The sequence below is a fragment of the Caretta caretta genome, chromosome 23 (genome assembly GCF_965140235.1).
Source record: "Caretta caretta isolate rCarCar2 chromosome 23, rCarCar1.hap1, whole genome shotgun sequence".
Classification (NCBI taxonomy): Eukaryota; Metazoa; Chordata; order Testudines; family Cheloniidae; genus Caretta; species Caretta caretta.
This window is the reverse complement of record NC_134228.1, coordinates 15,151,671-15,179,268: the sequence shown is the minus strand read 5'-3', so window position 1 is coordinate 15,179,268 and position 27,598 is coordinate 15,151,671. Positions and strand designations below refer to the sequence as shown.

The 27,598-nt window shown below is 65.4% G+C and overlaps 1 protein-coding gene across 7 annotated transcripts in view; it reads right to left on the bottom strand.

Moving 5' to 3' along the window:
• The window catches only part of ATP2B3 (ATPase plasma membrane Ca2+ transporting 3), a 46,486-nt gene extending 20,818 nt beyond the window's left edge, over positions 1–25,668 (bottom strand). For 3 of the 7 annotated variants that reach the window (XM_075122329.1, XM_075122328.1, XM_075122325.1), the window contains exons 1-9: positions 25,372–25,668; positions 22,796–22,993; positions 18,048–18,305; positions 17,323–17,448; positions 14,430–14,555; positions 8,729–8,770; positions 8,136–8,300; positions 7,409–7,623; positions 795–1,037 (exon numbers count right to left, since the gene is read on the bottom strand). In XM_075122329.1, the coding sequence (XP_074978430.1) occupies positions 795–1,037; positions 7,409–7,623; positions 8,136–8,300; positions 8,729–8,770; positions 14,430–14,555; positions 17,323–17,448; positions 18,048–18,305; positions 22,796–22,993; positions 25,372–25,576 (1,578 nt within the window). In that variant the 5' untranslated portion in view covers positions 25,577–25,668. The remainder of the gene's footprint in view (positions 1–794; positions 1,038–7,408; positions 7,624–8,135; positions 8,301–8,728; positions 8,771–14,429; positions 14,556–17,322; positions 17,449–18,047; positions 18,306–22,795; positions 22,994–25,371) is intronic. The other 4 variants (XM_075122323.1, XM_075122326.1, XM_075122324.1 and 1 more) reach the window with 4 other exon arrangements.
• Between the last annotated feature and the right edge of the window lie 1,930 nt (positions 25,669–27,598).

The following is a 27,598-nucleotide window of genomic DNA, read 5'->3' as shown; positions in this document are numbered from 1 at the left end:
CATTCCCCCTCGTTCCCCCCGGCCCCGCCCCGTGTCCCCCTCCCCAGCCCCGCCACGTCCCCCCTTGTTCCCCCCAGCCCCTCGGCTCCACACATTCCCCCTCGTTCCCCCCGGCCCCGCCCCGTGTCCCCCTCCCCAGCCCCGCCACGTCCTCCCTTGTTCCCCCCAGCCCCTCGGCTCCACACATTCCCCCTCGTTCCCCCCGGCCCCGCCGTGTTCCCCTCCTGGACCCCCACCTCTGCCCTCCCCAGCCCCGCCATGTCCCCCCTTGTTCCCCCCAGCCCCTCGGCTCCACACATTCCCCCTCGTTCCCCCTGGCCCCACCACGTTCCCCCCGGGCCCCCAGCTTCCCCGTGTCCCCCTCCCCAGCCCCGCCACGTCCCCCCCCTTGTTCCCCCCAGCCCCTCGGCTCCACCACATTCCCCCTCGTTCCCCCCGGCCCCGCCGTGTTCCCCTCCTGGACCCCCACCTCTGCCCTCCCCAGCCCCGCCACGTCCCCCCTTGTTCCCCCCAGCTCCACACATTCCCCCTCGTTCCCCCCGGCCCCACCGCGTTCCCCTCCTGGACCCCCACCTCTGCCCTCCCCAGCCCCGCCACGTCCGCCCCGCTTCCACCCTGAGACTCACCCAGCTGGGGTCCCCCCTCCAGCCTCCCAGCTCTGCTGAATCCCCCCTTCAGGGAGGCACCAGGGAGAGGTTTGGGGGTGCCAAGGGCAGGTTCGGGAGCTCCAGGGGAAGATGGGGCGGGAGGTTCGGGGGCTCCGGGGTCCCAGAGGGGCAGGGACCCGCACTCACTAGTATTTTGGTGGTGTAGGCACTGTTGATGGCGATGGCGTGCACCAGCAGGTCGAGGATGCGGGGCGCCAGGCTGCTGGGGGCGGGCGTCTCGCGGTAGTGGGTGTCGCCCAGGTAGGCCTGCACGACCGCCATGCGGTTGGTGGTGAGGGTGCCCGTCTTGTCGGAGCAGATGGCCGTGGCGTTGCCCATGGTTTCGCAGGCGTCCAGGTGCCGCACCAGGTTATTGTCCTTCATCATTTTCTGAAGGGCAGAGAGGACACCCCCAGCCCCGCGTCAGCCCCAGATCTGCCACCGGGAGCCGGCCGGAGACACCTGGGGGAGGTGTTGGGGGGCTCTCCAGGGTGCCCCGTGCTCTCATTAGGGTGAGGGACCTGGTTTCAGCTGTGCCCACTAGGGGGCACTCTCCCGGCACATGGTCACCGTGAGCCGTGTTCCCGGTGCCAGAACATACACGTCTGCCCACGGGGGCGCTCAGAGCCGGCTCCGGAGCAAGACCCATAGCGGCAATCGTCTCCCGCTGCCAGGATCCCTCTCTCATGGAGCTCTCTGGGCTCCCCTCCCCACGCCCCCTTGTTTCTGTTTGCTCTTGTGTCCCGCCACCCCACAACAGCCCAACAGCCCTGCCACATCTGCCGGCGGCATCCATCAGCACCCAATGGCCATGCCCATGGATGGACGGGCACCACCCAACAGGGCAGCGCCAAGGCACAGGTGGGTATAATCCAAAATGACGTTGATCCATGGACGGACACGAGCCAACGTGGTGCCCACCAATGGATGGAAACAAATCAATATGGCCGCACCCCTGAGAAAAAGCCAAAATGGTGCCCATGGATGGATGAGGTGGACAGGCATAAGCCAACATGGCGTCAGGGACAAACTGAGCAGACCCAACCTACCCAGCGTTAACTGGGTAGGGACCCACCTGGACGAGGGGCAGACGACCCAGGCAAGGGGGGCTACCAGTTTACCACCTGCGCAGGAGGGAAGAGTACCCCAGGCCAGCTCCGCCAGAGGGCTGGAGGCTCTGGACTCAGGGTGCTCGGTTTACAGGGTGGGCGCGGGGCTGTCCCTCCGGAGAGAGTGCCTTGTTCCCCTGGAGGTGGATGGGAGGAAGGTCAATGGATACTGGGATACGGGTGCGGAGGTGACGCTGGCCCGGCCCGAGGTGGTGGCCCCAGATCGGGTGGTGCCCAACACCTACCTGACCCTGACAGGGGTGGGCAGGACCCCATTTAAGGTGCCTGTGTGACGAAGTGGGCCTGTTCTTAATGTTTCCTCCGAATATTGTGGGGGTGCCTCAGTTTCCCCTAGGCAGTTCTTAAGTATCTAGGGGGTGGGGTAAGGGTGTAAGATCATTGCAGAGCCCTAGAGGGCAGGTGTGTGCAGGAGTCTGGACACAGAGAATGGCCAACACCCTGTTTCCTGGCAACAGATGGCCTGGGCCCTTCCCCCCCTGCCAGGTGAGAGCTGAAGGGCTGGAGAACAAAGGAATCCGGTGACCTCCTGGCCCGGGAAAGGAACAAAGCCCAGAGCAGGGGGGGCTGGAGGGAGTTTCAGTTTGGGGCTGGCTGGGACATGGAGTGAAGGGCAGACGGGGTTGTCTGGCTCACTGCCCCCCAGAATGGACCCAGCTGAGGGGTCCTGTTCTCTGCACCTGCAAGCTCTGTGTTAGACCCTGTTCCTGTCGTCTAATAAACCTTCTGTTTTACTGGCTGGCTGAGAGTCCCGTCTGACTGCGGAGTTGGGGGGCAGGACCCTCTGGCCCCCACAGGACCCCGCCTGAGCGGACTCGCTGTGGGAAGCGCACGGAGGGGCAGAGGAGGCTGGAGGCTCCGGGGTCAGACCCAGGAAGGGGGAAGCCGGGGGAGCTGTGTGTCCTGCAGACAGGCTGCTCCCTGAGAGGAGACTCCCCCAGAGTCCTGCCCGGCTTCGTGGGGAGCAGGTCAGAGCATCGCCCGGGGACCCCGTGACAGCCTGTGGCAAGGGTACACCTGAAATGGGGGGCCAAGGAGGGCCCCAAGGATTTGGGGGTACACCACCATTTGCCCACTGAAGTTTTGATGGGGGGAGACCTAGAGGACTGGCCAAGCAACCCCCAGACCGCCCTGGTTGTGACGCGTAGCCAGAGCCGGCGAGGGGCACTGCACCCTGACCTCGGGGAGGGTACCACACCGGAGGCGCAGGACCCTACCCTGGTGGGAAGGGAGGGCCGAGGGGCACGGCTCAGAGAGGCTGAGGCCTCAGACCTGGCCACTGAGGGGGAACCGGGCCCCATCCCTTCCCCAGCCGCTGCGTTCCAGGCCGAGTTGAGGAAAGATCCCTCCTTGCGGAAGCTCAGGGACCTGGCCGACCTTGGTGTGGGACGGACCATGAGGAGAGGCTGCCAGGAGAGGTTCCTGTGGGAGAAGGGGTTCCTGTACCGAGAATGGGCTCCCCCGGGGGAAGTGGAGTCCTGTGGGATCAGGAGGCAGCTGGGGGTCCCCCAGAAGTATCGCCGCAGGCTCCTGTACCTGGCCCATGACATCCCCCTCGCAGGGCACCAGGGAATCCGGCGCACCCGGCAGAGGTTGCTACAGAACTTTTACTGGCCCGGGGTCTTTACCACGGTCCGGCAGTATTGCCGATCCTGTGACCCCTGTCAGAGGGTGGGGAAGGCCCGGGACAAGGGGAAAGCGGCTTTGAGACCTTTGCCCATCATAGAGGAGCCTTTCCAGAAGGTGGCCATGGACATCGTGGGGCCTCTCAGCAAGACGACCCGGTCGGGGCAGAAATACATTCTGGTGGTGGTAATTTTGCCACCCGCTACCCCGAGGCAGTGCCCTTAGCTTCCATTGAAGCCGACACCGTGGCCGACGCGCTCCTGACCATTTTCAGCCGAGTGGGGTTCCCCAAGGAAGTCTTGACAGACCAAGGCTCCAACTTCATGTCGGCCCTGCTCCGGTGCTTGTGGGAGAAATGTGGGGTCCGGCACGACTGGGCCTCAGCTTATCACCCCCAGTCCAACGGGCTGGTGGAGAGGTTTAACGGGACGCTAAAGATGATGCTGAAAACCTTTATGAACCAGCACCCGCAGGATTGGGACAAGTACTTACCTCACCTGCTGTTCGCGTACAGGGAGGTGCCCCATGAGTCTGCCGGATTTTCGCCTTTCGAACTGTTATATGAAAGGAGGGTGAGGGGCCCCCTGGACCTGATGAGAGACGAATGGGAGGGGAAGGCCACTCCCGATGGAGAGTCAGTGGTGGAGTATGTCCTGATCTTCCGAGAGAGACTGGCTGAACTCATGGGCCTGGCCAGGGAGAATCTGGCCAGAGCCCAGAGGAAGCAGAAGGTCTGGTATGACCGCATGGCACAGGCCCGTGCCTACGCCACCGGGGATCCGGTGATGGTTCTCATCCCAGTGAGAAAGAACAAACTACAGGCCGCCTGGGAGGGCCCTTTCAAGGTCGTCAAGCAGCTAAACGAGGTAAACTCTGTGGTGGAGCTGTCGAACCGGGCGCACCACCGCCGGGTGTACCATGTGAATATGATGAAGCCATATTATGCCAGGGGGAATGTGGTGTTGGCCGTGTGTGGACAGTGGGAAGAGCAGGGAGATGACCCTTTAGTAGATCTATTCCCTGGGACCAGAGCTGGTTCCCCCCTGGAAACAGTTCCCCTCTCGGATCAGCTATCCCCTGCCCAGCAAGCTGAGGTCAGGGGGGTGCTGCATCCGTACCGACAGCTGTTTTCCAACCAGCCTGGACGCACTAATCTGACTGTTCACCGGGTGCAGACCGGGTCGCACCCGCCGATAAGATGCTCCCCCTTCCGAGTCACAGGGAAAACTGCTCAGGACCTGGAAAGAGAGGTCCGGGACATGCTGGCTTTGGGGGTGATCCAGCCATCGGCCAGCCCTTGGGCCTCGCCGGTGGTGCTGGTCCCCAAAAAGGACGGGTCGGTCCGGTTCTGCGTGGACTATCGGAAGCTCAATGCCATCACTGTATCGGATGCCTACCCCATGCCCAGGCCGGACGAGCTCCTAGACAAAGTGGGAGGAGCTCGGTACCTCACCACCATGGACCTTACAAAGGGCTACTGGCAAGTGCCGCTGGATGCAGAGGCCCGACTGAAATTGGCCTTTATCACCCCTCTGGGGCTCTATGAGTTCCTGACCCTGCCTTTCGGCCTCAAGGGAGCGCCGGCCACCTTCCAGCGCCTAGTGGACCAGCTCCTGAGGGGGATGGAGAGTTTTGCCGTGGCGTATATTGATGACAGCTGTGTCTTTAGCCAGACCTGGGAGGACCACGTGTCCCAGGTTAGACAAGTGCTGGACCGACTCCAGGGGGCTGGGCTGACTGTAAAAGCGGAGAAGTGCAAGGTGGGGATGGCGGAAGTGTCTTACCTGGGCCATCGGGTGGGGAGCGGCCGCCTAAAGCCGGAACCAGCCAAGGTGGAGGTGATCAGAGACTGGCCCGCTCCCCACACCAAAAAGCAGGTCCAAGCCTTTATTGGGATGGCAGGATACTACCGAAGATTTGTGCCCCACTTTAGCGCCATAGCCACCCCCATCACCGAGCTATGCAAGAAGGGGAAGCCAGACAAGGTGGTCTGGACCCAGCAGTGCCAGGAGGCTTTCCGGGCGCTGAAGGAGGCTCTGGTCAGTGGCCCAGTTCTGGCAAACCCAGACTTTGACAAGCCCTTTGTGGTGTTCACCGACGCCTCCGACACGGGACTGGGGGCGGTGTTAATGCGGGAGGATGAAAAGGGGGAGAGACACCCCATCGTGTACCTGAGCAAGAGCACCACTACGCGGCCATCGAGAAGGAGTGCCTGGCCATGGTGTGGGCCCTCAAGAAACTAGAGCCCTCTCTCTTCGGGCGACACTTCACCGTGTACACCGACCACTCTCCCCTGACCTGGCTGCACCAGATGAAAGGAGCCAACGCCAAACTCCTGAGATGGAGCCTGCTCCTGCAGGATTACGACATGGGCGTGGTCCACGTGAAGGGAAGTGCCAACCTGATAGCGGATGCGCTGTCCCGGAGAGGGGTCACCGGTCACAGTGACCCCGCTCAGTTCAGTCTCGAAGGGGGGAGAGATGTGACGCAGCAGGGAGGGGGGAGTGTTGACCTGGGAATGTGCCCTGGGGATGGGAGACCTGAGAGCCTGTCACCTGAGCCAGGAGGGGGAGGTAACACCTCGGCCGGGAATGTGGACGGAGGATGCAGCAGGGAACCTGCTGGGGGGGGTTATTTTTCAGTTCGGGGCTGGGTGGTGGAACACAGGGAACCCCAGGGCTGGGGTCTAAGCTCCCTGCTCCCCCAGAAGGACGTGATTGAGGGGTCCTGGTTGTACCCACAAGCTCTGTTGTGGACTGTGTTCCTGTTGTCCAATAAACCTCCCGTTTTACTGGCTGGCGGAGAGTCTCAGTGGATCCCAGGAAGAGGGGTGCAGGGCCTGGACTCCCCCACACTCCGTGACAGGCGGCACCCATGGGTCATTGGGCACAAGCCAACATGGCAGCACCCATGTGTTCAAGGATATAATCCAAGATGGTGCTCATCCACTGTCACGGAGTCCCTGGGCGATGCTCTGGAACTGCTCCCCATGAAGCCAGTCAGGACTCTGGGGCAGTCGCCTTTCTGTGAGCAGCCTGTCTTCAGGACACACAGCTCACACAGCTTCCACCTTCCTGGGTCTGACCTCGGAGCATTCAGCATCCTCTGCCTCTCCGTGTGCTTCCCACAGCGAGTCCGCTCAGGCGGGGTCCTGGGGAAGCCAGAGGGTCCTGCCCCCCAACTCCGCAGTCAGACGGGACTCTCAGCCAGCCGGGGAAACAGAAGGTTTATTAGACGACAGGAACATGGTCTAAAACAGAGCTTGCAGGTGCAGAGAACGGGACCCCTCAGCTGGGTCCATTTTGGGGGGCAGTGAGCCAGACAACCCCGTCTGCCCTTCACTCCATGTCCCAGCCAGCCCCAAACTGAAACTCCCTCCAGCCCCTCCTCCTCTGGGCTTTGTTCCTTTCCCGGGCCAGGAGGTCACCTGATTCCTTTGTTCTCCAACCCTTCAGCTCTCACCTTGCAGGGGGGGAAGGGCCCAGGCCATCAGTTGCCAGGAAACAGGGTGTCGGCCATTCTCTGTGTCCAGACCCCTGCACACACCTGCCCTCTAGGGCTCTGCAATGATCATAGACCCTTACTCCACCCCCTAGATACTTAAGAACTGCCTAGGGGAAACTGAGGCACCCCCACACTATTCAGAGGAAACATTAAGAACAGTCCCACTTCGTCACATCCACACATGGACACAAGCCAACATGGCGGCGCCCAGGGAGGGTTGGACAGATGGACGGACGAACACAAGCCAACATGGCGGCGCCCAGGGAGGGTTGGATGGACGGACGGATGGACGAACACAAGCCAACATGGCGGCGCCCAGGGAGGGTTGGACGGACGGACGGACGGACGAATGAACGCAAGCCGACATGGCGGCGCCCTTGTGTGGATGGACCCAAGCGAACGTGGTGGCACCAATCCGTCCGTGGGCGCCCCCCAACACGGCAGCAGTCCCAGGTGTACAGACAGAAGCCCACAAGGCCGCGCCACGGCCCGCCTCCCCCTCACCTTGACGGAGTAGGCCAGGGAGATGGTGACAGCCAGGGGCAGCCCCTCGGGCACGGCCACCACCAGCACGGTGACGCCGATGATGAAGAACTTGACGAAGTACTGGACATAGACAGGGGTGCACTCGGCCAGCCAGACCCGCCCGTCCAACACGAAGGTCTGGATCACGAAGTACAGCACCAGGATGATCACGGTGATGGCCGACATCACCAGACCTGCCCGGGGGTTGGGGGAGAGGGGTTAGTGGCGGGGGAGGGTCCAGCCCCCGATCACAGCTGGCTCCCCCTAGAGGGAACAGGCCCCTGCCCCATTCCCTGCCCTCCGGAGCCAGCCAGTCCCCGCCCCGGGGCTGGGTGGGAGCCGGCGCCCCCGAGAGGGAACAGGCCCCTGCCCCATTCCCTGCCCTCCGGAGCCAGCCAGTCCCCGCCCTGGGGCCGGGTGGGAGCCGGCGCCCCCGAGAGGGAACAGGCCCCTGCCCCATTCCGTGCCCTCCGGAGCCAGCCAGTCCCGCCCCGGGGCCGGGTGGGAGCCGGCGCCCCCGAGAGGGAACAGGCCCCTGCCCCATTCCGTGCCCTCCGGAGCCAGCCAGTCCCGCCCCGGGGCCGGGTGGGAGCCGGCGCCCCCTAGAGGGAACAGGCCCCTGCCCCATTCCCTGCCCTCCGGAGCCAGCCAGTCCCGCCCTGGGGCCGGGTGGGAGCTGCGCCCCGAGCACGGACGGGACCCACACCTGCTTTCCCAATCTGCACAGCCAGCTTGGTGAGCTTGCCCTGCAGCACGGATTTCTCTTTCTTGGACACACTGGTTTTCTTCTTCTCCCGATCCTCCATCTCGCCACCCTCGGCGCTCTTCAGCGGCTGCATCTCCATCGCCACTGCCCCGTCCTGCTTCTTGGCTGTGCCGAGAGAGGGAGGAAAGTGGGTCAATGCCCCACCAAAGCGGGGTGGGAGAGGGAGTCGCCACAGCCCCACCCAGAGCTGGGGCGAGAACCCAGGAGTCCTGGATCCCAGCCCCCCCCGCTCTAACCACCAGCCCCCACTCCCCTCCCGGCACTGGGCGAGAACCCAGGAGTCCTGGCTCCCAGCCCCCCCTGCTCTAACCACCAGCCCCCACTCCCCTCCCGGCACTGGGAGAGAACCCAGGAGTCCTGGCTCCCAGCCCCCCCTGCTCTAACCACCAGCCCCCGCTCACCTCCCAGCACTGGGAGAGAACCCAGGAGTCCTGGATCCCAGACCCCCCCTGCTCTAACCACCAGAGCATCCCAGCTCAAGTCCTCCCCACCCCCCGAGACCCCAGCTGGGCCTGGATCCCCCGGCCCGTTACCTTTGTTCTGAATATTCTCCACCACACCGTCCTGGGGCTTCCCTACAACAGAAGAAGGGACGGCAGAGACAGGACACTTGAGCCCAGACAGACGGACGGGACAACACAGACGACGGAGCACCAGAGACGCTGGCAGGGGGTCGGCGCTGGGGGAGGGCTGGGAGGGGGCTCCCGGCTGTGCGCCCGGGGTGACACCCCCATGATGGTGTGACGAAGTGGGACTGTTCTTAATGTTTCCTCTGAATAGTGTGGGGGTGCCTCAGTTTCCCCTAGGCAGTTCTTAAGTATCTAGGGGGTGGAGTAAGGGTATATGATCATTGCAGAGCCCTAGAGGGCAGGTGTGTGCAGGAGTCTGGACACAGAGAATGGCCGACACCCCATTTCCTGGCCACTGATGGCCTGGGCCCTTCCCCCCTGCAAGGTGAGAGCTGAAGGGTTGGAGAACAAAGGAATCAGGTGACCACCTGGCCCGGGAAAGGGACAAAGCCCAGAGCAGGGGGGGGCTGGAGGGAGTTTTCAGTTTGGGGCTGGCTGGGGACATGGAGTGAAGTGCAGACGTGGTTGTCTGGCTCCCTGCCCCCCAAAATGGACCCGGCTGAGGGGTCCCGTTCTCTGCACCTGCAAGCTCTGTTTTAGACCATGTTCCTGTCGTCTAATAAACCTTCTGTTTTACTGGCTGGCTGAGAGTCACGTCTGACTGCGAAGTTGGAGTGCAGGACCCTCTGGCTTCCCCAGGAGCCCCGCCTGAGCGGACTCGCTGGGGGGAAGCGCACGGAGGGGCAGAGGATGCTGAATGCTCCGAGGTCAGACCCAGGAAGGTGGAAGCTGTGTGAGCTGTGTGTCCTGAAGACAGGCTGCTCACAGAAAGGCGACTGCCCCAGAGTCCTGACTGACTCTGATGCAGTTCCAGAGCATCGCCCAGGGACTCCGTGACAACTGGTGGCAGCGGTGGGATGTACTGCACCCCGTGGATGGCGCTTCCTGCAGTAAGTGACTGGGGAGCAGTAACACGAAGGGGGATTGCCGAGGACCAGGCCTGCTGAAGGCTCAGAAAGGAGCGGTTTCGGGGGGCGGTTAACCCCTGGGAGTGTGTGACCAGCGAGAAGGACTGTGCAGTAACAGGGTTCCCCTGGGGACTGCAGTGAGCAGTCCCAGGGACGGAGGAGTCTGCAGCTCGACCCTGGCAAAGAGGTGGTGACCTCGAGAAGGGCTGGCACACTAGGGGTTCTCCCTGGAAACTGTGGGGAGCTGAGAACACACGGGCCTGTGAGTCCACAACAACTTGGGAGGAGCGGAGTGATGGCCTGTCACCGTCTCCTTAAGAAGGACATTGTCACCCTGTGCAAAAAGAGAGGGTTGAGCATTGGGAAGTTCACCACAGCACAGTTCATCGTGCAGCTGGAGGAGGATGACCGCTCTAAGGAACAGATTCCTGACCCCAACTGGGGCTATAGCAGGATCTGGGAGCAGCTGGAGCGGGAGCCAGGCACCCCCAAGACTCCTGTCCCCGACCAGACGGGGGTCTTCACGATTGGGTTCCCCATCGGGGGATCGAGACGGACGGGATTGGAGCGGAGTCTGAGAGAGCAAGAGGACCGTGGGAGACAGCGAGAGCCCGAGAAAGAGCTGCAGAAGCAGCAGCAGCATGAACTGGCGGTGGTGGGGTGGAGAGGCCTAGGGGACCTCCCCGGGGTGAGTGGGGATAGACCCCGGGGTGCCAGTTCCACAGGGAACCTCGAGACTAAATTGCTGCCCCTGGTTAAGGAGGGGGGATGTGGATGCCCACCTCACTGCCTTTGAGCAGGCTGGAGATTTGAACCAGGGGGACCCTGCGGAAAAGCCCCGGTGTCTAGCTCCCTTGCTGGGTCCCAAGGCCATAGACTCCGTCGGCCAGATGGGTGGGGAGGTGGACAGGCTCCCACTCCTGACCCCAACCTATATGTCTGTGTGGAGTTTCCTGGGGCCAGGCCCCTCGGACCTCCAGTGGGAGCAGAAGGTGATGGTCAATGGGGAGACATTCCTGGGGTGGCCAAAGGGCATGGGCTGCATAAACCTTCCCACATGCGGCCTGCGAGTGCTATCGACCACCCCTGACCTAAGGGAGGGCGTGAAACTGGAAGGGCCTGGTGTAACTCCTACCAAGGAATGGGAGAGATGCTGGGGCATCCATGGGAACGTTGGTGGCTTCGAACTTCCCCAGGTCACCGGCTAAAGTGACCCCGCTCAGTTCGATCTCGAAGGGGGGAGAGATGTGACGAAGTGGGACTGTTCTTAATGTTTCCTCTGAATAGTGTGGGGGTGCCTCAGTTTCCCCTAGGCAGTTCTTAAGTATCTAGGGGGTGGGATGGGGGTGTATGATCATTGCAGAGCCCTAGAGGGCAGGTGTGTGCAGGGGTCTGGACACAGAGAATGGCTGACACCCCATTTCCTGGCCACTGATGGCCTGGGCCCTTCCCCCCCTGCGAGGTGAGAGCTGAAGGGTTGGAGAACAAAGGAATCAGGTGACCACCTGGCCCGGGAAAGGGACAAAGCCCAGAGGAGGAGGGGCTGGAGGGAGTTTCAGTTTGGGGCTGGCTGGGACATGGAGTGAAGGGCAGACGTGGTTGTCTGGCTCACTGCCCCCCAGAATGGACCCAGCTGAGGGGTCCCGTTCTCTGCACCTGCAAGCTCTGTTTTAGACCATGTTCCTGTCGTCTAATAAACCTTCTGTTTTACTGGCTGGCTGAGAGTCACGTCTGACTGCGAAGTTGGGGTGCAGGACCCTCTGGCTTCCCCAGGAGCCCCGCCTGAGCGGACTCGCTGGGGGAAGCGCATGGAGGGGCAGAGGATGCTGAATGCTCCGAGGTCAGACCCAGGAAGGTGGAAGCTGGGTGAGCTGTGTGTCCTGAAGACAGGCTGCTCACAGAAAGGCGACTGCCCCAGAGTCCTGACTGGCTTCATGGGGAGCAGTTCCAGAGCATCGCCCAGGGACTCCGTGACAGATGGACTCCCACTCTCCGCGGTCCAGCCATGCACGTCCCATCCTCAGTCGCTCTGCGCTCTGGGGTGGGGGCAGGGGTGAAAGGGGAGGATGCAGATTTGGGGGCAGGGGGAAAGATTGGGGCCCAAGGGAAGTGGGAGGGTCTGTGGGGGCCCACGCGTGGGGAGAGAGACCGACACTGAGTCACTAAGACCTCAGGAAAGAGGGGCTTGCCTGCCAGTTTAGCAATGGTGCAGGAGTGACAGAGGGCGTTAGGGGTTTGACCCCATCGCAATCAGGAGTGACTCTGGATTGACTCCACGGAAGCTGAAATCAGAACCCAACCCTGCCCCCATTGCAATGAGGGGTGACACCAGGGGACTGAGCTCAGCACCCAGCCCTGCCCCTATTGCAATCAGGAGTGACTTCGGGTTGGCCCAGGGGAGCTGAGCTCAGAACCTGGCCCTGCTCCACTGCACTCAGGGGCAGCAGATACCCGTTAAAAGGCTGCTCTCTTCCAGCAAAGAGCACCGGAAACCTGAGTGTGATTCCACCGTGCCGAAGCACCCCAGGGGCAAGGATTCACACGCAAAGGGGTGCCTCTGCTCTCGGCAACTGCTCTTGGGCTTTTCAAAGGCAGAGAGAATGAGGGGACCTGCCTGGCTTGGCAGCCCGACGACGGGATCATTTGAGCGTCGCTGCACCAGGGAGACGTGTCTGCAGCTCCTCCAGGCTGGTATTTACCGCAGCAGGGCCCCATCCTTCCAAGCGAGGGCTCCGGGAGAGCGCCATGTTCTATCACTGTAACCACCGACCCCACTCCCCTCCCAGAGCCAGGAGAGGACCCAGGAGTCCTGGCTCCCAGCCCCTCACCCCAGCCCAACCATTATACTGCACTCAAGTAAAACACAGAATTCAGAATATGCCAGATTGCAATGGGAGCTGGGCTGGATTCTGATTTTAGCTCCCCCAGGGTCAATCTGGAGTCACCCCTGATTGTAATGGAGGCAGGACCAGATTCCGATCTCAGCTACTCCAGGGTCAAACTGGAGTCACGCCCTGCCTGCCATGGCCTCAGGGCTCCATTTCCATGTGAATTCTCCTGGTTGGAACCCTGGGGTGACCTCACCGGATCTCCAGCCAACAGAAGGCAACAAGGAGTCGGATGCAGAGAAGGCCGATTAGATACAACTGCACTGAGATGACCTAGGAGGACAGCGGGTCACTAGAGGTATCTACTGAGTCAATGCCAGGCAGTCCACATAGGACGGTATTTGGCATGGACATGAACTGGAGTCAAAGGAGATAGTGACCAGTCAACAGGGAAGGCTGAGTTGAGTCCCGAGAATGCCAAGTCAAGGGAAATGGACAGCGAGTCACTTAGCTTGACGAAGCGGGACAGTTCTTAATGTTCCCTCTGAATACTGTAGAGGTGCCTCAGTTTCCCCTAGGCATTTCTTAAGTCTCTAGGGGTGGAATAAGGGGGTGTGATTGTTGCAGAGCAAAGGGCCAGGGTACATAAATGGCGACACTCTGTCTCCTGGCCACTGATGGCCTGGGCCCTTCCCCCTGCCAGGTGAGAGCTAAAGGGCTGGAGAACAAAGGGATCCGGTGACCTCCTGGCCCGGGAAAGGGACAAAGCCCAGAGGAGGAGGGGCTGGAGGGAGTTTCAGTTTGGGGCTGGCTGGGGACATGGAGTGAAGGGCAGACGGGGTTGTCTGGCTCACTGCCCCCCAAAATGGGCCCGGCTGAGGGGTCCTGTTCTCTGCACCTACAAGCTCTGTGTTAGACCCTGTTCCTGTCGTCTAATAAACCTCTGTTTCCCCGGCTGGCTGAGAGTCCCGTCTGACTGCGGAGTTGGGGGGCAGGACCCTCCGGCCCCACCAGGACCCCGCCTGAGCGGACTCGCTGTGGGAAGCGCCCGGAGGGGCAGAGGAGGCTGGAGGCTCCGGGGTCAGACCCAGGAAGGGGGAAGCCGGGGGAGCTGTGTGTCCTGCAGACAGGCTGCTCCCCGAGAGGAGACTCCCCCAGAGTCCTGCCCGGCTTTGTGGGGAGCAGGTCAGAGCATCGCCCGGGGACCCCGTGACAACATACGATGGGGACGAGTCAGTCAGGGACTGGGATGGTCAATACGAGCTGACGGGGGTCAATACATGGGGGTGTGTCAATACGGACGGGTGTTGTGTCAGAGCTCTTCACCGCCTGATCCTTGCGGGGGTCAGACGGGCAGAGCTTTTCCTGGCAGCGGGTTGTTTAGGGAGGGTGCAGGGCAGAGTTTGCGGGTGGGTTGGAGTCTATTGCTAGGACTGTGGATTTAACTGCTGCCAGGGCCTCCAGAAGCGTCACCTTGAACGGACAATGAAACCCGGTGAGTCTAAGGCCAGCGCCATCGAGTCGAAATGGCTTGAGACTGACCCAGTGCGGGCTGGAGCTGAGGGAACGGGGCTGCCCAAGGAAAAGGCTTTGAGTCAACATGGACCAGTGCTGGCCACACCAAACTCACAGAGTCACTGTGGGATGGTGAAGACTCAAATGTCAACAGACGATGGCGACCAGTCTCCATGAGCAGCTGTGAGTCCTCACACCACGAGGTGCCTTCAGGAGCTGCTGGAGCCCGCTTAAGGCTTGACGTGGCGGAGACCTTGGCCACGGAAAGACGGGAGCTGGTGGAAGCAGCTCAGGAGGAGGACACGACCATGGACACCAAGAACGAGCCGAAGGAAGACCAAAGAGGCCCCTCACCTTTCTTATCCTTCTTCTCCTCTTCCTCCCCACTGGCTCCCAGCAGGGTGAAGATAATCCCAGTCTGGGAGTTCACCCCGACGGCCGTGACGACCATCCGCCCCGAGCCTTCCATGACGTGGGTGCCTGGGAAAGCAAAAGCAGAGTGAGCAGGAGGCTACGTGAGCTTGGGCTGTCCGTTCCCTTCCGCCACGCAGGACACCTGGGTTCCATTCGCGGCTCTGCAGCAGACGGCCTCCAAGAGCACAGCGCCCCCTAGCACCCGGCATGGACTGCCATGGGACAGCGCCCCCCACCGCGCCCCCTAGCACCCGGCATGGACTGCCAGGGGTGAGCACCCCCCACCGCGCCCCCTAGTACCCGGCATGGACTGCCAGGGGACAGCGCACCCCACCGTGCCCCCTAGCACCCGGCATGGACTGCCAGGGGACAGCGCCCCCCACCGAGCCCCCTAGCACCCGGCATGGACTGCCAGGGGACAGCGCCCCCCACCGTGCCCCCTAGCACCCGGCATGGACTGCCAGGGGACAGCGCCCCCCACCGTGCCCCCTAGCACCCGGCATGGACTGCCAGGGGACAGCGCCCCCCCCACCGCGCCCCCTAGCACCCGGCATGGACTGCCAGGGGTGAGCACCCCCCACCGCGCCCCCTAGTACCCGGCATGGACTGCCAGGGGACAGCGCCCCCCCACCGTGCCCCCTAGCACCCGGCATGGACTGCCAGGGGACAGCGCCCCCCACCGTGCCCCCTAGCACCCGGCATGGACTGCCAGGGGACAGCGCCCCCCAGCACCCGGCATGGACTGCCAGGGGACAGCGCCCCCCACCGTGCCCCCTAGCACCCGGCATGGACTGCCAGGGGACAGCGCCCCCCCACCGCGCCCCCTAGCACCCGGCATGGACTGCCAGGGGTGAGCACCCCCCCACCGCGCCCCCTAGCACCCGGCATGGACTGCCAGGGGACAGCGCCCCCCCCACCGTGCCCCCTAGCACCCGGCATGGACTGCCAGGGGACAGCGCCCCCCCACCGTGCCCCCTAGCACCCGGCATGGACTGCCAGGGGTGAGCACCCCCCACCGCGCCCCCTAGTACCCCGGCATGGACTGCCAGGGGACAGCGCCCCCCCCACCGTACCCCCTAGCACCCGGCATGGACTGCCAGGGGACAGCGCCCCCCCACCGTGCCCCCTAGCACCCGACATGGACTGCCAGGGGACAGCGCCCCCCCACCGTGCCCCCTAGCACCCGGCATGGACTGCCAGGGGACAGCGCCCCCCCCACCGTGCCCCCTAGCACCCGGCATGGACTGCCAGGGGACAGCGCCCCCCACCGAGCCCCCTAGCACCCGGCATGGACTGCCAGGGGTGAGCGCCCCCCACCGTGCCCCTTAGCACCCGGCATGGACTGCCAGGGGACAGCGTCCCCCCACCGCGCCCCCTAGCACCCGGCATGGACTGCCAGGGGACAGCGCCCCCCCACCGTGCCCCCTAGCACCCGGCATGGACTGCCGGGGACAGCGCCCCCCCACCGTGCCCCCTAGCACCCGGCATGGACTGCCAGGGGACAGCGCCCCCCACCGTGCCCCCTAGCACCCGGCATGGACTGCCAGGGGTGAGCACCCCCCACCGCGCCCCCTAGTACCCGGCATGGACTGCCAGGGGACAGCGCCCCCCCACCGTGCCCCCTAGCACCCGGCATGGACTGCCAGGGGACAGCGCCCCCCCACCGCGCCCCCTAGCACCCGGCATGGACTGCCAGGGGACAGCGCCCCCCCACCGAGCCCCCTAGCACCCGGCATGGACTGCCAGGGGTGAGCGCCCCCCCACCGTGTCCCCTAGCACCCAACATGGACTGCCAGGGGACAGCGCCCCCCCCACCGCACCCCCTAGCACCCGGCATGGACTGCCAGGGGTGAGCACCCCCCACCGCGCCCCCTAGTACCCGGCATGGACTGCCAGGGGACAGCGCCCCCCCCACCGTGCCCCCTAGCACCCGGCATGGACTGCCAGGGGACAGCGCCCCCCCACCGTGCCCCCTAGCACCCGGCATGGACTGCCAGGGGACAGCGCCCCCCCACCGTGCCCCCTAGCACCCGGCATGGACTGCCAGGGGTGAGCGCCCCCCCCACCGTGCCCCCTAGCACCCGGCATGGACTGCCAGGGGAGAGCGCCCCCCACCGCGCCCCCTAGCACCCGGCATGGACTGCCAGGGGTGAGCACCCCCCACCGCGCCCCCTAGTACCCGGCATGGACTGCCAGGGGACAGCGCCCCCCCCACCGTGCCCCCTAGCACCCGGCATGGACTGCCAGGGGACAGCGCCCCCCCACCGTGCCCCCTAGCACCCGACATGGACTGCCAGGGGACAGAGCCCCCCCACCGTGCCCCCTAGCACCCGGCATGGACTGCCAGGGGTGAGCGCCCCCCCACCGTGCCCCCTAGCACCCGGCATGGACTGCCAGGGGAGAGCGCCCCCCACCGCGCCCCCTAGCACCCGGCATGGACTGCCAGGGGTGAGCACCCCCCCACCGCGCCCCCTAGTACCCGGCATGGACTGCCAGGGGACAGCGCCCCCCCACCGTGCCCCCTAGCACCCGGCATGGACTGCCAGGGGACAGCGCCCCCCCACCGTGCCCCCTAGCACCCAGCATGGACTGCCAGGGGACAGCGCCCCCCCCACCGTGCCCCCTAGCACCCAGCATGGACTGCCAGGGGACAGCGCCCCCCCACCGTGCCCCCTAGCACCCGGCATGGACTGCCAGGGGAGAGCGCCCCCCACCGCGCCCCCTAGCACCGACTGCCAGGGGACAGCGCCCCCCACGGAGCCCCCTGCCTCACAGCACTGTGCCCCCTAGGGCCAGCACTTAAGTCTGACCTAAGGGCTCCCCCCCCACACACCTGAGAGCAGCATGGGATCTTTCTCCACCGATTTCCGCACATGGTCCGATTCCCCGGTCAGGGAGCTCTCGTCAATCTTCAGGTCGTTCCCCTGGATCAGAACCCCATCAGCCGGGAGCAAGTCGCCTGGCGAAGGGGAGAAAATGGCCCACATGAGACCTGTGTGCCCATGTCGGGCATCCCTGGATCTGCCCCCAATCCCTCCACATGGGACCTGCATAGCCCAGATGGCACCCACATGCCCCACAACCCCTTCCAGATCACACCAATCTGCCCATCTGCCCCGGCCCAGTCCCCTCTGTCCCCTTGGCCCAGTCATCGTGGATCTTGACCCATGAGTCCCTCTGGCCCCCAAATGGGACCTGGATATCCCTCTGCCTCTGCCCCAGATGGTACACACATGCCCCACCACCTCTTCCCAGACTAGACCCAAGTGCCCATCTAACCCAGCATCAGAGCACCTGGGATCAGATCCACATGCAAATCTATCCCTTCCCAGGTCAGTCCCACGAGCCCCTCTGCCCTGGTATCAGGGCTGCCCTGGATCGCCCTCCCCCGCTAAGCCCCTCTGCCCTGGCGTCGGGGCTGTCCTGGATCGCCCTCCACCGCTAAGCCCCTCTGCCCTGGCGTCGGGGCTGCCCTGGATTGCCCTCCCACCGCTAAGCCCCTCTGCCCTGGCGTCGGGGCTGCCGGATCCCCCCAGCCCGGCGGTGGGGCGCACTCACCGTATTTGATCTGGGCAATGTCTCCCACCACCAGCTCGGCCACGGGGATCTGGATCTGCTGCCCGTTGCGGACGACGGCGAATTTCTGCTCCTGCTCGATGCGGCTTTGGAGCCCCCGGAACTGCTTCTCCTTGCTCCAGTCGTTGAAGGCCGTGACCAGCACCACGCAGACGACGGAGAGCAGGATGGCCGCCCCCTCGATCCAGCCGGCCTCTGCCTCGCCCTCGTCCTCCGCCCCCGCTGCCAGGTTCCCACAGGCTACACCGCACCACGGGGCAGGGACCAGGGCGGAGCAGAGCGGGAGAGGGAGAGGGATGGGACAGGAAGGAGGAGTTGGAGGGCAGGCCGGTGCCAAGCAAAGGTAACCGTGCATTGGGGCTGCCAGACAGGGGCTGACAGACAGACAAGTTCCCCTCCCCACGCACAGTCCTGCTCCCCTCCCCCCGGAGGCTAGGTGGCATTAGGGTGGGGAGCCCCCGGCCAGGGGTGGGAAGGGTCTGCATGGGGCAAAGGGTGCGACACCTGCTCCATCCACCCTCCATGGGAGTCAGGGGATGGGTGGGCAGATGGGTGAGCACAGGGACGGGGCAGGGGATGGGTGAGTGGGCCAGTGGCCAGACGGATGGGTCAGTGGATGGATGGACAGATGGATGGGTGGGTCAGTGGATGGATGGGTGGATGGATCAGCGGACAGACGGGTGGGTCAGCGGACGGATGGATAGATGGATGGATGGATCAGCGGACAGATGGATGGGTCAGTGGTTGGATGGACGGGTGGGTCAGTGGACAGACAGATGGGTGGGTCAGTGGATGTATGGATGGATGGGTGGATGGGTGGACGGATGGACGGATGGGTGGGTGGGTCAGTGGTTGGATGGACGGATGGATCAGCGGATGGACAGGTGGATCAGTGGACGGACAGATGGATGGATGGACCAGATGGTGGAGCGGTTGGTGAACAGGTCAGAGGTTGGATGGACAGGCGGATCAGCAGATGGACGGATGGACTAATGGATGGAGTAGCAGACAGACAGAGGAATGGGTCAGCAGACGGATGGATGGATGGATCAGTGGCCGGCCAGATGGCTGGAGGAGTAGCAGATGGACCGACGGGTCACGGGCTGGATTGATGGGTCAGCAGATGGACGGATGGTTGGAGGAGTACCAGAAAGATGGACAGATGGATCAGCGGATGGATGGATCAGCGGATCAGAGAGTGGATGGGTAGGTCAGTGGATGGATGGATGGACGAACGGAGGAGCAGATAGATGGACGGACAGATGGATGGAGGAATAGCAGACAGATGGATGGATTGATCAGCAGATGGATGGATGGATGGATGGGTCAGTGGCCGCACGGATGGATGGGTGGGTCAGCGGATGAATGGATGGACAGACGGATCAGTGGATGAATGGATGAGGAAGCAGCAGACAGACAGAAAGATGAGTCAGTGGATGGATGGAAGGACAGACGGAGCAATGGGTGGACAGACGGACGGCCCAACGTGTGGATGGGTAGGTCAGTGTGTCACAGAGTGTGGGGGGAGTCCGGGCCCTGCACCCCTCTTCTTGGGATTCACCGGGACTCTCCGCCAGCCAGTAAAACGGGAGGTTTATTGGACAACAGGAACACAGTCCACAACAGAGCTTGTGGGTACAACCAGGACCCCTCAGTCACGTCCTTCTGGGGGAGCAGGGAGCTTAGACCCCAGCCCTGGGGTTCCCTGCGTCCCTCCACCCAGCCCCAAACTGAAACTAAACCCCCCCAGCAGGTTCCCTCCTGCAGCCTCTGTCCACATTCCTGGCAGAGGTGTCACCTCCCTCTCCCCCCCCCTCCCGGCTCAGGGGACCGGCTCTCAGGTCTCCCATTGAAACCCCCCAGGCCACAGTCCCAGCTCAATGCTCCCCCCGCCCTGCTGCCTCACACAGTGGAGGAGTAGCAGATGGATGGATGGACGGGTCAGCAGGTAGACGGACGGAGCAGCAGGTGGACCAACGGACGGAGCAGCGGGTGGATGGGTAGGTCAGTGGACGGACGGATGGATGGAGGAGTAGCAGACGGATGGATGGACCAACGGGTAGACGGACGGACGGACCAGCAGGTGGATGGATGGGCAGAGCAGCGGGAGGACGGACGGGTAGCAGACGGACAGATGGATGGCTCAGCGGTTGGGCGGGCGGACGGACGGACCAGCAGGTGGATGGATGGGCGGAGCAGCGGGAGGACGGACGGGCGGACGGGTAGCAGACGGACAGATGGATGGCTCAGCGGTTGGACGGGTGGGCGGACGGACCAGCAGGTGGATGGATGGGCGGAGCAGCGGGTGGATGGACGGGCGGACGGACGGAGGGGTAGCAGACGGACAGATGGATGGCTCAGAAGTTGGATGGGCGGACGGACGGACCAGCAGGTGGATGGATGGGCGGAGCAGTGGGTGGACGGGCAGACGGACGGACGGAGGGGTAGCAGACGGACAGATGGATGGCTCAGCGGTTGGACGGGCGGGCGGACGGACCAGCAGGTGGGTGGATGGATGGGCGGAGCAGCGGGAGGACGGATGGACCGACGGGTAGCAGATGGACAGATGGATGGCTCAGCGGTTGGGCGGGCGGACGGACGGACCAGCAGGTGGATGGATGGGCGGAGCAGCGGGTGGACGGGCAGACGGACCGACGGAGGGGTAGCAGACGGACAGATGGATGGCTCAGCGGTTGGACGGGCGGGTGGACGGACCAGCAGGTGGATGGATGGGCGGAGCAGCGGGTGGACAGGCAGACGGACGGAGGGGTAGCAGATGGACAGATGGATGGCTCAGCGGTTGGACGGGTGGGCGGACGGACCAGCAGGTGGGTGGATGGGCGGACGGGTAGCAGATGGACAGATGGATGGCTCAGCGGTTGGGCGGGCGGACGGACGGACCAGCAGGTGGATGGATGGGTGGAGCAGCAGGTGGACGGACGAACGGACAGGTAGCAGATGGACAGATGGATGGCTCAGCGGTTGGACGGGTGGGCGGACGGACCAGCAGGTGGATGGATGGGCGGAGCAGCGGGTGAACAGGCAGACGGACGGACGGAGGGGTAGCAGATGGACGGCTCAGCGGTTGGGTGGGCGGACGGACGGACGGACCAGCAGGTGGATGGATGGGCGGAGCAGCGGGAGGACGGACGGGCGGACGGGTAGCAGACGGACAGATGGATGGCTCAGCGGTTGGGCGGGCGGACGGACGGACCAGCAGGTGGATGGATGGGCGGAGCAGCGGTGTGGACGGGCAGACGGACGGACGGATGGGTAGCAGACGGACAGATGGATGGCTCAGCGGTTGGACGGGCGGGCGGACGGACCAGCAGGTGGATGGATGGGCGGAGCAGTGGGTGGACGGGTGGGCGGACGGACCAGCAGGTGGGTGGATGGGCGGACGGGTAGCAGACGGACAGATGGATGGCTCAGCGGTTGGGCGGGCGGACGGACGGACCAGCAGGTGGATGGATGGGTGGAGCAGCAGGTGGACGGACGAACGGACAGGTAGCAGATGGACAGATGGATGGCTCAGCGGTTGGACGGGTGGGCGGACGGACCAGCAGGTGGATGGATGGGCGGAGCAGCGGGTGAACAGGCAGACGGACGGACGGAGGGGTAGCAGATGGACAGATGGATGGCTCAGCGGTTGGGTGGGCGGACGGACGGACGGACCAGCAGGTGGATGGATGGGCGGAGCAGCGGGAGGACGGACGGGCGGACGGGTAGCAGACGGACAGATGGATGGCTCAGCGGTTGGGCGGGCGGACGGACGGACCAGCAGGTGGGTGGATGGGCGGAGCAGCGGGTGGACGGGCAGACGGACGGACGGATGGGTAGCAGACGGACAGATGGATGGCTCAGCGGTTGGACGGGCGGGTGGACGGACCAGCAGGTGGATGGATGGGCGGAGCAGTGGGTGGACGGGCAGACGGACCGACGGAGGGGTAGCAGACGGACAGATGGATGGCTCAGCGGTTGGACGGGCGGGCGGACGGACCAGCAGGTGGATGGATGGGCGGAGCAGCGGGAGGACGGACGGGCGGACGGGTAGCAGACGGACAGATGGATGGCTCAGCGGTTGGACGGGCGGGCGGACGGACCAGCAGGTGGATGGATGGGCGGAGCAGTGGGTGGACGGGCAGACGGACCGACGGAGGGGTAGCAGACGGACAGATGGATGGCTCAGCGGTTGGACGGGCGGGCGGACGGACCAGCAGGTGGATGGATGGGCGGAGCAGCGGGTGGACGGGCAGACGGACGGACGGATGGGTAGCAGACGGACAGATGGATGGCTCAGCGGTTGGACGGGCGGGCGGACGGACCAGCAGGTGGATGGATGGGCGGAGCAGTGGGTGGACGGGCAGACGGACCGACGGAGGGGTAGCAGACGGACAGATGGATGGCTCAGCGGTTGGACGGGCGGGTGGACGGACCAGCAGGTGGATGGATGGGCGGAGCAGCGGGTGGACGGGCAGACGGACGGACGGATGGGTAGCAGACGGACAGATGGATGGCTCAGCGGTTGGACGGGCAGACGGAGCAGTGGAGGGACCTTCGTTTCTCCCTCATCCCGCCTCGCAGTCCCGTGACCCAACCACACCCGAGCTACCCCCCAGGGGTGGAAAAGGCCCCCCCCTGCGCCCGCCTCCCCCCTTCCCCCCACCAAGCTGCTGACCCCGGGCTCTGGCCCGCCCCATCTCGAGGGGAGCCCCTGGGCCAGGACTGACCTTCGCTCCCCTCTCCTGGCGGGGCGTAGAAGGACAGCCCCAGGGAGATGATGGCCGCGATCTCCAGGATGATCAGGGTCACGTCCTGCAGAGCCTCCCACACCAGCTGCAGGAAGGTCTTGGGCTGCTTGGGCGGGATGAAGTTCTGGCCGTAGATCTGCCGTCGCTTCTCCAGGTCGGCCGCGTTGTCCGACAGGCCTGAGAAGGGGCACAGAGATGGGGGATGAAGGCAGAGCCCAGACGCCTGGGTTCTCTCCCCGGCTCTGGGAGGGGAGGGGGGCTGGTGGTTAGAGCAGGGGGTCTGGGAGCCAGGATGCCTGGGTTCTCTCCCCGGCTCTGGGAGGGGAGGGGGGCTGGTGGTTAGAGCAGGGGGTCTGGGAGCCAGGATGCCTGGGTTCTCTCCCCGGCTCTGGGAGGGGAGGGGGGCTGGTGGTTAGAGCAGGGGGTCTGGGAGCCAGGATGCCTGGGTTCTCTCCCCGGCTCTGGGAGGGGAGGGGGGCTGGTGGTTAGAGCAGGGGGTCTGGGAGCCAGGATGCCTGGGTTCTCTCCCCGGCTCTGGGAGGGGAGTGGGGGCTGGTGGTTAGAGCAGGGGGGCTGGGAGCCAGGACTCTCATGTATTTTGCTGCGGGTCCCAGAACCAGGTCAGCGTGGCAGAGAATTTGTGGATGGTCCCTGGGCTGCGGCTGCTCCCTGGGACTGGTGACATTTTAAATATTTAACGAGCTGGCAGGTGAGAGCCGGGGAGGGGGGGGCAGGGCCACCCTGGGGGCCTTTGATCACCCAGGGGTTCGGATCCTGTCCTGGGCAACTGGGCCTCCTGCCCTGTCCTGGCCACCCAGGGAAACCCTTTGAAATGAATGAATGACACGGGGGGGGGGGGCGGGGGGGGGCAGCGCTCCCTCTCTGCAGAGCAAGGCACAGATGTCACAGAACCCAGGAGTCCAGGCCCCCAGCCCCCCTCCCCGAGCCAGGCAGAGAACCCAGGAGTCCAGGCCCCCAGCCCCCCTCCCCAAGCCAGGCAGAGAACCCAGGCGTCCTGTCTCGTGTCCCTCCCTGCTCTGGGAACATTCACCCTGAACCTCAGACCAGCAGCAGGTTGGTTCTGCCCCTTCCCCAGGAGCCCCCGACGGCTTTAGAGCTTTGCAGTTGTGTCCTGTAGGGGGCGCTCTCCCCGGGCAGGCAGGACTGGGGGGGGCTCGGGGGGGGCTGGCAGGCGGGGTCGGGCACTAGGCAGTACTGGGGGCTGGGTGGGGGCCGCTCACAGGGGGGGCTGGTGCAGGTCTCTCTGCTCCGTGCTGGGGGGTCCCTGGGGGGGTCGCTGCCCCCCCCCCCACCTGGAGCGGCTCCGTCCCCAGGCCGGCAAGTCTCTGCCGCAGCCTGAAGGACGATTCAAGGAGAACCTGACCCAGGAGCCAATGCTGCAGCCCCCCCCGGCCCAGCTCCGTCTGCAGCCCCCTCCCAGCCAGCCCCCCCAGTCAGCTCTGCCTCCCCTCAGCCCCCCCCCCCCCCAGTCCATCCCCAGCCAGCCAGCCGCCCGGCCCCGGCCCTGCCCCGGCCCCCCTGCCAGCTCCGACCCCCCCCCGCCCCAGCTCCGTCTGCAGCCCCCCCGCCAACCCCCCCCAGTCAGCTCCGCCTCCCCTCATCCCCCCCTCCCCCCAGTCCATCCCCAGCCAGCCAGCCGCCCAGCCCTGGCCCTGCCCCGGCCCCCTGCCAGCTCTGACCCCCCCCGCCCCAGCTCCGTCTGGGTGGGGAGTGGGCTCTGGTGGGTCAGAGTGGGGGGGTCTGTGTGACGAAGTGGGACTGTTCTTGATGTTTCCTCTGAATATTCTGGGGATGCCTCAGTTTCCCCTAGGCAGTTCTTAAGTCTCTAGGGGGTGGGGTAAGGGTGTATGATCATTGCAGAGCCCTAGAGGGAAGGTGTGTGCAGGGGTCTGGACACAGAGAATGGCCGACACCCTGTTTCCTGGCCACTGATGTCCTGGGCCCTTCCCCCTGCAAGGTGAGAGCTGAAGGGCTGGAGAACAAAGGGATCCGGTGACCTCCTGGCCCGGAAAGGGACAAAGCCTGGGGGGGGCGGGAGAGAGTTTTTCAGTTGGGGGCTGGCTGGGACATGGAGTGAAGTGCAGACGGGGTTGTCTGGCTCATTGCCCCCCAAAATGGACCCAGCTAAGGGGTCCCGTTCTCTGCACCTACAAGCTCTGTGTTAGACCCTGTTCCTGTCGTCTAATAAACCTTCTGTTTAACCCGGCTGGCTGAGAGTCACGTCTGACTGCGGAGTTGGGGGGCAGGACCCTCTGGCTTCCCCAGGAACCCGCCTGAGCGGACTCGCTGGGGGAAGCGCACGGAGGGGCAGGGGAGGCTGGAGGCTCCGGGGTCAGACCCAGGAAGGTGGAGCCGGGTGAGCTGTGTGTCCTGCAGACAGGCTGCTCCCCGAGAGGAGACTCCCCCAGAGTCCGGCCCGGCTTCGTGGGGAGCAGGTCAGAGCATCGCCCGGGGACCCCGTGACAGGCTGGGAGCCCGGACTCCTGGGTTCTCTCTCCCCCCGCCCCCCAGGCCGCGGACGGAGGAGCCGGTACCTTCGGTCGGGGAGGTCGTGAGGCGACGGCAGAGCCCGCTCACGTCGGTGTAGCCGTCCCGGATCTTCTGCAAGGCCTCGGCCCCGCGCAGCTCCATGAGGCCCCGCAGCTCGGGCACGGTGCAGCCCAGGCCACCCGCATGGTCCAGCTCCCGCCGCTGGCTCTTGGGGTAGAAATCCACCGCGCTGTTCGCCAGGTCGCCCATGGCTGCGGGCGGCGCCCCGGGGGCGGCCGGCGGGCGGGGGGGAGGTGGGCCTGGCGCTGGGGCCGCGGGAGGTGGCGGACGGGGAACCCTGCACAGAGCAGAGGAAGGAGTGAGGGGACGGAGAAGCTGGCGGGGGAGCAGTGAGTCTGTGCCGGCACCAGGAGGCGCCGTGGTGTGGGGGGCTGGGCGGGGGGTGCTCTCCCCGGGCAGTCAGGGCTTGGCGCTGGGTGGGCTGGGTGGGGGCACGGCGCTGAGGGGGTGGGGGCTGGGGGGGGCACGGTGGGGGCAGGGGGCTGGGTGGGGGGCACAGCGCTGAGGGGGTGGGGGCTGGGGGGGGGCACGGGTGGGGGGCGGGGGGGCACGGCGCTGAGGGAGTGGGGGCTGGGGGGGCACGGTGGGGGCGGGGGGCTGGGGGGGCACAGCGCTGAGGGGGGCACGGCGCTGAGGGGGTGGGGGCTGGGGGGGGCACGGCGGGGGCGGGGGGCTGGGGGGGGCACGGCGCTGAGGGGGTGGGGGCTGGGGGGGGGGATGGCGGGGGGCTGGTGGGGGGGGCACGGCGCTGAGGGGGTGGGGGCTGGGGGGGGGGCACGGCGGGGGGCGGGGGGGCTGGGGGGGCACGGCGCTGGGGGGGGTTGGGGCTGGGGGGGGGGCACGGCGGGGGGGCTGGGCGGGGGGGGGCGCCCTCCCCCAGCCATCACACCCTCCTCCCTCACTCACCTGCCTCAGCGTCTGCTCCGTGCCGGGGTCTCCATCCTCCGAAGCCGGGTCCCCCCTAGCAGCCGCGGCCGGCGGGGCAGAGCACGGCCAAGGGGCCAATCCATGGACAAGGCCGGGCCGGTCAGGTGTGGGGGGGGCCCTGGTCAGAGCTGGGCAGCACCAAGCCCCCCCACCGCTCTGGGGGCACCTGGGGGCGTCACACGGGCAGGAGTGTCACAGGGTGTGGGTCACAATCGGGGGACCCCTTCTGGCACCCACATCCGTCCATCCCCATGAGCACTCACCCACCTAGTGGGACCTCATTCTGAGACCCCCCCGCGCCCCCCAACCCAACGGCACGTTCACCCCCCCCGCCCACCCAATGGCGCCTTCACCCCCCCGCCCTCCCGCCCACCCCCCCAACCCAACGGCGCCTTCACCCCCCCGCCCGCCCACACCCCAACCCAACGGCGCCTTCACCCCCCCCACCCCTCCGTCCACCCAACGGCCCCTTCACCCCCCCCGCCCGCCCACCCCCAACCCAACGGTGCCTTCACCCCCCCACCCCTCCGCCCACCCAACGGCCCCTTCACCCACCCACCCGCCCCACCCCCTAACCCAACAGTGCCTTCTCCTCCCAACCTGCCCACCCCCCAACCCAACGGCGCCTTCACCCCCCCCGCCTGCCCACCCCCCAACCCAACAGTGCCTTCTCCCCCCAACCCGCCCACCCCCAACCCAACGGCGCCTTCACCCCCCCACCCCAACGGCCCCTTCACCCCCCCCGCCCGCCCACCCCCAACCCAACAGTGCCTTCACCCCCCCCCAACGGCGCCTTCACCCCCCGCCCGCCCGCCCCCCAACCCAACGGCACCTTCATCCCCCCACCTCCCTCCAACCCAACGTCACCTTCTCCCACACACCTGCCAACCCACCCCCCAACCCAACAGCACCTTCTCCCACCCACCCGCCCGCCCATCCCCCACCCCCAACGGCGCCTTAACCCACCCGCCCGCCCCCCAACCCAACGGCACCTTCAACCACCCACCCACCATGGAAACGAACATGAGGGGGCAGCCTGTGGGGGACATGGAACATGGGGCTCCCTGCTGCGTGGCCAGACACTCACCAGACCGGGCTGGGCTTGGACCTTCCCTTCCCCCCACTTCCCTAATATGGTGGGACCCTCGAGCCAGGTGGCCTGGATCAGCCTCCCATGGGGGGCTGGCTGGGCTGGATTCGCTCCAGAGAGGGACAGGGAGCACTGGTGCCGAAGACCCACGGGCCTCCCTGTCACGGGGTCCCCGGGCGATGCTCTGACCTGCT